The sequence below is a fragment of the Moschus berezovskii genome, chromosome 3 (genome assembly GCF_049115385.1).
Source record: "Moschus berezovskii isolate FMDL1 chromosome 3, NW_MosBer_1.0, whole genome shotgun sequence".
In the NCBI taxonomy this organism is placed as follows: Eukaryota; Metazoa; Chordata; class Mammalia; order Artiodactyla; family Moschidae; genus Moschus; species Moschus berezovskii.
In genome coordinates this window covers 75,843,859-75,856,100 of record NC_142462.1, presented here as the reverse complement: position 1 = coordinate 75,856,100, position 12,242 = coordinate 75,843,859, and the positions used below count along the sequence as shown (strand labels likewise).

At 39.5% G+C, this 12,242-nt stretch overlaps 1 protein-coding gene across 1 annotated transcript in view; it reads left to right on the top strand.

Annotated features, from left to right (window-relative positions):
• The window catches only part of CHN2 (chimerin 2), a 333,380-nt gene that overhangs the window by 151,577 nt on the left and 169,561 nt on the right, over positions 1 to 12,242 (top strand). The window contains exon 2 of the mRNA XM_055420952.2: positions 8,568 to 8,606. Coding sequence (XP_055276927.1) covers positions 8,568 to 8,606 — 39 coding nt within the window. The remainder of the gene's footprint in view (positions 1 to 8,567; positions 8,607 to 12,242) is intronic.

The following is a 12,242-nucleotide window of genomic DNA, read 5'->3' as shown; positions in this document are numbered from 1 at the left end:
CTTAGCTCCCCAACCAGGGAGCAAACCTGCACCCCGAGTTTTGGAAGATGAAGTCTTAACCACTGAACCACCAGGGCAGTCCCCCCTAATTGAGTCTAAAGGCATCAAAAATTAAAATATATATTGATGACAGCCAGTGTTTGGTGAGGGTGTGGAGCAGTGGGCATTTTGTCACACATGACTGAGAATTCTAATTGATACACCTTTTTGAAAGCCATTTTCACAATAGCTTTGAAAATCAAAAATACACCCTTCAGCCAGAAATTCAACTTTCCAGAATCTAAACTATGCCTATAACCTAACATTGCAGCACTGTTTCAAAATATTGAAAATAACTCAAATATCCCTCTGTTGGAAATGTTTACAAAAGTGAATTAAATGCATTTTGGTATTCTGGTACACAGATATAGTGGAAGACCAAGCCATAGCTTTTAAAAAGAAAACCATGATCTATATATACTGACATGGAAAAAAGTGCTTAAGAAAGATCATTAAGTGCAAAAACTGATTGCATGATACCATATATGCTATGCTGCACGCCAGCTGCTTCAGACATGTCCGACTCTTTGTGACCCTATGGACTGTAGCCCACCAAGCTCCTCTGTCCATGGGATTCCCCAGGCAAGAATACTGGAGTGGGTTGCTCTGCTCTCCTTGAGGTGATCATCCCAACCCAGGGATCAAACTCGTGTCTCTATGTCTCCTGCATTGCAGGTGGATTCTTTACCCACTGAACTACCTGATAAGTCCATATATGATATTAGACCATTTCTATAAACTTTATTCTAACAATTTGCAGGACAAAATCTGGAAGGATTCCTGTAAGTCTATTAATGGTGCTTTTTTCGGAGGTTAGGAACTTTCTAAAATACAATTTTTTTAAATTGTTGGGGTTTTTCTGCTTTTCAACATGCTGTGTATTTTAAGAGACATATGAAATTATTTTTTGTCATGCTCTTGATCTAGAAAGATGACTTTTTAATGGCACTCTTTATTGCCCCCGTCATGTGTTGATTCCAGAATTCCCCATCTTCCCCCACAGTTTATAATGGCAGTTCTGTCTTTTCAGGGTTTAGTTACTTTAGCACATACGGTTTTCTTAAGACTGTTTCTAAATTTTAACCTGTATCTCCAGGCCCTTTAAACCAACTTTTATTTCCTTTTTGTTTCATGTGTTCTAGTCTTTATAGATTATTTCATTTGTGTGGTGGTCTTACGTATTTTTGTAAGGTTTTGATACATTTCTAAGCATCTATATCTTTTTTCTCTTTCCCATCCCTCTTTAATGAGCATACCTGCTTGTCAACTTGCTTAGAATTGCACATTAACATTTATTTCACAGAATTTTTAAGAGAGCCAAGGGAATGGGGCTTAGCCTTTGAGAAGCCCTGATCTCTTTTCTTTTGTCTTCATCCTTAGCTCCTCCTGGACAAATACTGTTCATGCTGCATGTGTTATTATAGGAATTATTTTTTGTTAGGCCTTTTCACTTGTGCTTAATTTTCAAGGTGGTGATTTATTTAGAGAGCATGTTCAAAAAGAGAAACCACCTAGCAATTATTTCTCATATGTGTTAATTTTGTACAAGCAATATGAATATAAAATTAGGAAATACAGGTGGACAAAAGAAGGGAAAATTAGAAATCCCCTGTGTCTTCACTATCAGGTGTAGCAACTGTTAATAATTAGGTTTATAATCTTATAAATAAAACATTTCTATGTATATAATTGATTTGGCCACCTGATACGAAGAACCAACTCATTGGAAAAGACCCTGATGCTGGGAAAGATTGAAGGTGGGAGGAGAAGGGGACAACAGAGGATGAGATGGTTGGATGGCATCACCAGTGCAATGGACATGAGTTTGAGTAAGCTCCAGGAGTTGGTGATGGACAGGGAAGCCTGGCGTGCTGTAGTCCATGGGGTTGCAAAGAGTTGGACGTGACTGAGCAACTGAACTGAACTGATGTATATAATTACTTATCTTTTTCTTAAGGTGGGATATTTATTAAATTATTCTGTGACCTCATTTGTTTAGTACATAACATAGCATGAATATTTTTCTGTGTCATTAAGGAAAGATAATAATGTGAGCCAAGATAGAGTTTACTACATGCCAGGCAAACCATCCTATCTTCAAAACATGCTGTGTGTTGGATAGTATTATTACTCTCATTGTGTAGACTGAAAAACTAAAGGACAGAGAGATGAGATAACTTGTTTAAGGTCCCACAGCTAGTAAGTAACAGAGTTAAGGTTTTGAACCTTGTCGAGCTCTAGAGACCATGCTGTGGACCACAGACCTCTGACCAGCACCGTCATTTCATGGCTATGGCAGGTGGTAATTTATTTTACCACTCCTTTCTGGGTTATTAGATTCACTGTTGTACCCAAAGCAGCAAGGAACACTTTGTTCACATATTCATGTTTGTACACATGTTCGGTTTCTAACCTTAGGCTAAATTCACAGGAATAGAATTACTGAGTATAAAAGGCTACACATTTTTTAAAGTTGGATACCTATTTGTCAGAGTTTTTAAGCAATTTGTTTTTTAAGCCTCTCTGACCTTTTGAAAAATGTATAACTTTTGAAAAATTTAACTGTCCATCTGGGTTCAATGATAGTTTCTTTCTTAGAACAAGAAATTTTTTTTTGGTTCTGCTTCCTCCCTTCTGCATTGTATCTATTTCTCTAAAATGTTTAATAAAATGATACCCTTCCTCAAAACATAAATGGCTTTTGTTTTCAGTATTTCCTGTATCTTGCATCTATCTCATGGATTTAACTATTAGATGTGTGCTCAATTGCTTCAGTCATGTCTGACTCTTTACAACTCAATGGACTGTAGCCTTCCAGGCTCCTCTGTCCATGGGATTCTCCAGGCAAGAATATTGGAGTGGGTTGTCATTTCCATCTCCAGGGGATCTTCTCAACCCAGGGATCAAACCTAGGTCTCCTGCATTGCAGGCAGATTTCTTACTGATTGAGCCATGAGGGAAGCCCTATTAGAAGGGGTATGTGTATTGATGGAATAATGTCCACAGTTGACTTGATATAGATTTTCTTTTTATTGTTTTTTAGTTTTATGTTATATTGGAGTATAGTTGATTTATAATGCTGTGTTAGTTTCACATGTAGAGCAAAGTGATTTAGTTATACACATACATATATATAAGCCTCACAAGAATTGTAGGATCAAATCTGTAATATAATATACATATATCCATTCTTTTCCAGGTTCTTTTCCCAATTGGTTATTATAGAGTATTGAGTAGAGTTCTCTGTTCTGTACAGTAGGTTCTTGCCAGTTATCTATTTTATGTACAGCAGTATGTACACTAATTCATACTATGTATGTTAATGCCAATATCCTCAAATTTCTCCCTCCTCCCTCACCTTTCCCCTTTGATAACCATATGTTTGTTTTCTAAGTAAGTCTGTGAGTCTGTTTCTGTTTTGTAAATAAGTTCATTTGTGTCATTTTAATAGAGTCCACGTGTAAGTGATATCATATGATAGTTGTCTTTTTCTGTCTGACTCATATGGCCCTTTTCTTTCTATTTTATTTTTTCTTCCAAGATTCACAAGAATTGCAGGATCAAGTCTGTTATATAATTTTTTTTCTTGCTGTCAGTTTATGTAAATTAGGGTGGATTTCCTGGCAAGGATGACAATGTGTCAGAGGCTGGAGGGCAGAGATCCCTGCTCTAATCCCACCTCTTCCTCTCACTTATTTTATGACCTTGAGAAAGCCACTTCATCATTCTCATTTCATTTTCCTCATTTGCCAAATGAGGAGGGTGAACTCAATGACCTAGAAAACCTATTCCAGTTTTTAAAAAATATACTGTCTCAGGCTATTTAATAGTAGGGCAGATTTTTTTTTAAATGCTGTGTGAAATTGGGGCAAATGTGATGTTGGTGGGACAGTGTTGAAGGCAGCTAAAGATTTGTTTCAACATATTAAAAATATTGTGTGCCTTGTTGCTTGACGAAAACCTCCTAACAGTGCACTTTAGTGGCTTGTGAAATGAATCTCTAAGACCAAGGTAATTATAGTTGCTCCACTGAAGCATGACAAATGGCCTCTCACTTTGGATTCTTTTATGAGAAAGAAAAACCTTCCATGACAACAACACTGGAGCTTAATTACAGCCTTCAGATCTGGGGGCAAGAATACAGATAGTTACTGACTATAGCCAAGGGAGAGGAGACATGAGCCTGAGTTTACCTGGGAAGAATCAGGACAGGGTGATGTAACCATGACAACACAGCAGCATTAGTGGGGTTTCACGGAGAACTTACTGTTTACCAGGCTCTGTCCCAAGAACTTCATATATATTATCTCATTTAATTGTCACAATAACCACAAGCAATCAGTTATACGGTAGGTACATTTATTTTTTGATTTAATAAAGATGAGTATTGGAGGCTCTTAAAAGAAGTTGGCTTACAACTCCACATTCAGAAAACTAAGATCATGGCATCTGGTCCCATCACTTCATGGCAAATAGATGGGGAAACAGTAGAAACAGTGACAGACTTTATTGTTTTGGGCTCCAAAATCACTGCAGATGGTGACTGCAGCCATGAAATTAATAGACACTCCTTGGAAGAAAAGTTATGACCAACCTAGACAGCATATTAAAAAGCAGAGACCAACAAAGGCCCATCTAGTCAAAGCTATGGTTTTTTCAGTAGCTGTGTATGGATGTGAAAGTTGGAGTATAGAGAAAGCTGAGCGCCAAAGAATTGATGCTTTTGAATTGTGTTGGAGAAGACTCTTGAGAGTCACTTGGACTTCAAGGAGATCTAACCAGTCCATCCTAAAGGAAATCAGTCCTGAATATTCATTGGAAGGACTGATGCTGAAGCTGAAACTCTAATACTTTGGCTACCTAATGCAAAGGACTGACTCATTTGAAAAGACCCTGATGCTGGGAAAAATTGAAGCGGGACGAGAAGGGGACGACAGAGGATGAGATGGTTGGATGGCATCACTGACTCGATGGACATGAGTTTGAGTAAACTCTGGGAGTAGGTGATGGACAGGGAGGCCTGGCGTGCTGCAGTCCATGGGGCTGCAAAAAGTTGGAAACAGCTGAGCGACTGAACTGAACTGAAAAGAAGTCAAATAACCAGCTTCATGTCATTCAGCCAGTAGTTGTCAGAGGTACAGTCTGAGCCCTGAGAATTCATTCATTTATTTAGCACATGCTTTTTGAATGTCCTTTATATGCCACGCAACCTTCTTAAGGGTCAGTGAGGCCTCAGTGAATGAGGCAAAATTCCTGCTTGTGTGGAGTTTAGCTAATACTGGGATGAGGCCAGTAATAACAAGCCAACAAATCAATAAATAATTTCTGATGGTAATAAGTGCTATGCAGGAGAGTGGTGGGTGGGAGAAGGCTGTTTTATGTAAGGTTGGCAAAGACGATCCCTGGGAAGTGAAATTTCAGTTGAACCCCACATGATAGAGCAAGTCAGCCATGCAGAAGTCTGTTAGAGGAGAATTTTTACTTGGAGGGCCCACAGGAGCAAAGGCCAGGGGCCTTGCCTTGGCTTGTTCTGGGAAAAGAGAGAAGACCAGTATGGTTGGATAATACATGAAAAGCAGGGAAATGCCTGCAGTGGAGTGAAGAGGAGGGCAGGACTGGAGCCCCCAGTATAGTGTTTGTATGTATACGTGCTCAGTCACTCAGTCGTGGCAGACTCTTTGCAACTCTAGGGACTGTATAGCCTGCCAGGCTCCTCTGTCTGTGGAATTCTCCAGGCAAGAATACTGGGGTAGGTTGCCATGCCCTCCTCCAGGGCATCTTCCTGACCCAGGGATTGAACCCACATCTCCTGTATCTCTTGCATTGCATGCGGATTCTTAATAGCTGAGCCATCACAGAAATCCATAATGTTTGTATTTTATTCCAAATGCAGACGAGAGACAATGGAGGATTTTTAAACAAGGCGACATTATGATCTCCAGTCCCTACGGACAGCTTTCTTCACCTCTATGTGACATTGTCAACAAGGAGCAATCCAAAAGGGATAAAGTGTTTATGTGTAGGGAAGCCTAAATGCAAGTTTAAAGGTTAGGAGCCAGTATTTCAGATGAAAATTCTAGGTTTTTCACAGAGCAAGACTGAAATGAGCAGTGAGAGGCCATTTAATCCAAACTTCTGACCTCAGATAAGAAGCCCTTTAGGAGATCCAAGTTGGCCATCTGAAACCTGGATTAAGGAGACTGCTTATTTTGAGGGGAACTTCCCTCAGCACGTAGAAAGATACACTTTTCGGTTCTGAATATTCTTGACCACTTCTTGATCTGGGGGTTCTACTTAGCTTATAGAGTAAATCATAAAATAATAAAAACATCTTTGGGTAGATGACATCACAGGAATTCCTACTACTATGCAGTCTGGTGTATGTATATGTGTGTGTGTTGGTTCTATATCTTTGAAAAAGATTTTTGAAGGTGTCAAAAATCAGTGTTTTAACACACAGGACCTGGCTTTTCTGGTGAGGTAGTATTGTATGGATGGTTCCAGAATTTTGTTGTAAACTCAGCAATATGATTTATTTTATTTGAGAGTTCTTTATAAACAAACACCATATTAATCAGTTAAAATTGGTCTGTGTTACATATAGGATGGGCTTCCCAGGTGGCTCAGTGGTAAAGAATCCGCCTGCAATGCAGAAGGCACGGGTTCGATCTCTAGGTCTACAAGATTCCCTGGAGAAGAAAATAACAACCCACTCCAATGTTCTTGCCTGAAAAATCCCATGAACAGAGGAGCCAGGAGGGCTGTAGTTCATGGGGTCTCGAAAGAGTCAGATACGACTTAGTGACTAAGCAACGACAACATATAGGATGAAATTAATCGCTTGTTTAGGTTAAAAGCTCACTATTACATTGTCCACTTTGACTAAAGTATTAGGAGTTTCACTTTTTTTAATAAATGAAGTTTGAATAACAACATAAACCATTATTAATACACTGCTTTGTGTGTGTGCCTATATTACTGATTATCCATAGAGAGGCTCCTGACTAGCTAAGCCTAATTGCTGCTGCTGCTGCTGCTAAGTCACTTCAGTCGTGTCCGACTCTGTGTGACCCCATAGATGGAAGCCCACCAGGCTCCCCCATACCTGGGATTCTCCAGGCAAGAACACTGGAGTGGGTTGCCATTTCCTTCTCCAATGTGTGAAAGTGAAAAGTGAAAGTGAAGTCGCTCAGTCATGTCCGACCCTTAGCGACCCCACGGACTGCAGCCTACCAGGCTCCTCCATCCGTGGGATTTTCCAGGCAAGAGTACTGGAGAGGGTTGCCATTGCCTTCTCCAAGCCTAACTATCCAGATGTTTTTGTATGAAACTGTCTTAGGAGGCATTTAGTTGCCTCTGTGATAGGATGGGGCCCAGAGAGTAAGTAATTAATTGTGAAAAAATTTCATTTAAGCTACACAACTGTGATTGAGTAAGATGTGGGGGAATTTCACCACTCCAGTTTCTTTTTATGTGTAGTAAGCATATTTGTTTCTCAGGAGGGGAAAAATTCTCAAACTGTCTTACTGCATGAGATTAGAAAATTTCTATTCCTTTGCATGAAATTTTAGTATGTGACAGCAACAGAAGGACAAGGGCACATTAGGCTGGGTGAGTGATGCCATACATGTGCAAGATGACAAAAGCAGTTTCCTCATTGAAAAGTGCTGAACTAAAAGAACTCTTAAAAGTTCCCCAGCTCAATATTCTGTGAGTCAAGGAATGGATTTTTCCCTCTGGCTGTTTAAGCTAGAGTATGTTTTACCAAGACCTTAGCTATGAGCTCAGGAGGACTCTAATAACTCCATCAGAATTATAAAATCAGCTGTCAGCATTGGGATTGTTGAGAGGACTGAACAAGCAGATTTTCTCCCATTGTCTGCTTTCTAGTTTGATGAATAACACTTTCGTCCTCTCCATTTTGTTGCAACTCTTTCACTCTGACACTTCTGATTGCTGAGAGGTTTTCTGGAAATTTCCTAAGTCACACACTGGAGTAAATTCAAGGACATGATGAGATTCCAATTGAATCATCAGTGTCTCTGCTGTCAGACTTAGTATTTTAGGAGTTCAGTTGGCTGAGTGGTACAACTTCCCAGATTTAATATTACATACTTGCCACTGTGCATCTTGCCCTCAAGTCTAAATAATTGGGCTAAAGGTCTGATTGGAAATTGTGAGATATATGTTTATTATGCCAAGTTAAGTAAATACTGTTTGAAAGGATTACTGGAGGGTACAATCAAGTCAATTGCTTTAAAAATCTTTTTTGATTTACTGGGCTCTATGAAAATGGTTAAGCAATTGATTTGGTCATGCTAAGTGACCTGGACAAAGCGGTGTTGGGTCCACAAGGGTTGCCTTTCCCAATTCCTCCCTCTTACCTGGAACTGTCCTGTAAATGAGCTAAGAGGACCCTTGGGACTGGAAGGCAAGGACTGCTGACAGAGTATTGTTCCCCCAGAGAAGACACATGTTGACAGTTTGACGTTCAAGCTGACGGATTGATTTCTTTCTTTTTATTCTAGATGCTGAAGAATACCAGCCTCCAATATGGAAATCATACTGTGAGTATCTAAAATGAAAATCTCCTCAGAAGTCTTTAGCAGTCCTGCCTTTTGAACAATTTTTGCTGTTGATTTAGTGCACACACAAACTCCCTCATCACAGCCCTGCAAATCCAAATTTCTTTTTCTACTGAGGAGATATATTGGTCAGAGAAAAAAGAAAGAGCCCTCTCCCCTGGCCAGGACCCATGAGAGCCAGCTGCCATGACTCACTTAGGAATGCTTAGGGGGGAAAATAAAAAGATGGATATTCTGACTCTGAATTTCTTCAGGGCGCTACTTGTCTCCCTTCCTTTCCCCTTTCCTTCCATCCTTCTTTCCTTTCTTCCTTTTTTCCCACAGTTGGTCATCAAGGGTAAGTATGTTGACTTCTATGAATTATGTTCTTGACTGTTTATCCGATAGCTTAATATCGTATGACATTTACCACCAAAAAATGAACGGATAGAGAAGAATAATATTTGGTCACTAAGGGTGACTCCTTAGAAACAGGGTTCATTATCTGATCATCAGTCATCAATCTGACTCCCCTCATGAAGGCAGTCACTTGTCATCACCTCAAGCTCATTTTCTCTTTCTTTGGTATCATCCGTCTAAGTAATTCTCCAGTGAGAAAGGGGAGGGGTATGGTGTGGGAAGACCCCGGGAGAATAGGCTCTTGTTCAAGCTTTGCTTCTAGACAATAGTGATAAAGATAATTATTTCTGTCATTATTGATGTTGCCCTTGTTTCTTCTGTCCATTGAGACCTGCCATGTACCAGCTACCATGCTAGCTCTGGGCCTGAATTCCCAAATCCCATCTTAGCCCTCAGCAACGGGTACCACTCTTATCCCCATTTCACACACAAAGGAACCACAGATCAAAGAGGTTCAGTAATTTGGCAAAGGTTTTACAGGAAGCATTAGAGTGGCATTCAGAGTGGAACCCAGAAGCAAACCTGACTCACAGTCTGCAAGTTTTCACGATTTTTTTTCTTTCTATTTAAAATTGTATACATAAGTACATAAAGAAGTATATATGTACACACAGACGCACACATATGCATATACCCGTGTATGTATGTATCTGTAACAAAAGCAAACCAAAGCTACATAAAAAACAAACATTAGAGAAATGCATAAAGCTGAGAGTAAAAATTTCCCGTAAACCACATACCATCCCCACTCCATATTCCACTCCTCCCTTCCAATCGCTGACCACTGCCCATTTTGGAAAGCACATCCTTCCAAGTGTTTAAAATACACACGCCTGATATTAAGGCATTTTTGTGGTTGGTCCCTTCTGTGAAAAATGGGTTTATGCTGTACCTGGTGTCCTTCAACTTGCTTGTTTCACTTCACAAATACCTTGTTTTGATTTTCCCATGTCAGCATATAGAGAGGCACCTCGTTCTTTACTACATGAGTCTTTTCTTCCATCTGTGAAATGAAGGGGTTGTGCTGGGTCTCTAAGGGCCCTTCCAATCTAATGTTCTGCATTCTGATCTATTTTAAAAGGCAGTGCTAATGATTAAGTAATTGGATGTTTTTGTTTATTTGTTTCCTAATGGAGTGTGAAGTGCTCTGACAGTAAATCAACAAAATATCTGCAGTGAGAGGCATTGGGAGGGCCGCATGACTTACTGTTCCTTGCTCACCTTCTTGCACACAGCCTTGCATACGTTAACTACCCAATAAATATTTGTTGAGTGAATGCCACCACAGAGGGCTTTACTGAAGCGAGAAGATAGCACTGGCTCAGTCATTTCGCTTTTCCAAGAGACCTTGGGACACCCAATGTACTTAAAAGCACTTTTATGTTCTAAGGAAGCCCAGAAAAGGTGCTATTTATTACATGTTCATACTATCAATTTTACCAGAGTGTATTGATTTTGATTTTTTGGATCTAAACAAGTTTTGTGCGTGAGTGTGTGTATACTTTGCTCTAGAATCATAAAACTTTAGATATACAGAAGGGACAGTTGAGGCCATTTAATACAAACCTAATGACATATATGAAGTTCCTCTTTATTATACTCAGCTAATAGTCATCCACGGAGAAGGCAATGACACCCCACTCCAGTACTTTTGCCTAGAAAACCCCATGGACGGAGGAGCCTGGTAGGCTGCAATCCGTGGGGTTGCAACTGAGCGACTTCACTTTCACTTTTCACTTTCATGCATTGAAGAAGGAAATGGCAACCCACTCCAGTGTTCTTGCCTCGCAAATCTCAGGGACAGTGGAGCCTGGTGGGCTACCATCTATAGGGTTGCACAGAGTCGGACATGACTGAAGCGACTTAGCATCAGTAGCAGTAGTCATCCAGGCTCTATTTGAGAGTCTCCGGTGATTCAGAACCGCACCCTGCAGTTCTGAGGGGAGGATGCCATCAGCAGGGCCATCCACAACATCAAAAACACAGGTACTACTGAGAAAGAATTCTCTTTGGTTGTCCTGAATCCACTAATTCTTTGAGTTTTGATGTTAGACTACTTATAAGCTCATCTAACACTCATTGCCAGCTCATGCTACTCCTTGGTGTCAAGTTTATCATCTACTTATTTGGTCTTTTAGCAAACATACATTATAAGCATTAGGAGAAGCACCAGGAATCAACAGTAGCTAAAAATGTGGTCCATGCTTTCCTCCAATTTACAGTCTAGAAAGAAAGACAGATGTAAACCAATTAATATGTAAATGGACTGCAGCAACAATATACTACTCCTCTCCCTCCTGGGATTACCGAAGACTTTCTAGAAGAGGATAAATTTGCATTTAGAAGATAAATAAGAAGAAATTGAGGGCCTTCAAAACTTCATGAGATCCATGTTAATATACAAATATGCTAAAACAATAGCATTTTCCATATCTGAAAATCCAATAAACCTATCAGAATATGAAATTTGTTTGGCTTTAAATAACCTATTGGTAAATACCAAGTGTTTCTCTTTGGAATACTCACAAACCATCCTTTGAGAGATTAATTTTAGGTGTTGACTCAAACTCATTAATGTATCATTTATGGAATCTATAATTGTCCATCACACAATTAATTTTTCAACTCCAGTGATTATTTGGTACTTTGAAATTTCTCATACATTTGCTGGATGCTGTTCATTTTTGCCATATTATAGGACTTGATTTAAAAATTGACTGTTTACAGTGATTATAGAAGTATATAGGTGTGTCTTTTCTTTCATCCATCACCTATTGTTGGTTTTAATATTGACTTATTTGATACTAGATTCTTATTATGAAGCTTTTGTCCCAATTATAACATTATTCCTAAAGGAAAATGAATCTGTGTCATAATGATCCACATTAAGAAGCTGTTTTTAAGTTTTAATGCTAATTACAATGCTCTTTCATACAAATAACAGAATATTCCACTTAAACACACTGATTGACATAAGCGAAAAGTTGAGAGGCACTGGCTTCAGGCGTGACTTGGTCCAGCAACTCAAAGACTTTATTGGAGCCCAATGAGTATGTCTTCCTTTCTTGGTTCTGCTTTCCTAGGTTTAGCTCCAGGCTTAGTAGGCTTTTCTCTTATAACCCCCAGAGAGCTACCAATAGCACTTGAGCTACCACATTCTCATCCGAAAGCAGCTCGGAAAGAGATAGTCTACTTCAAACAGAAGTATTAGAATTCGTC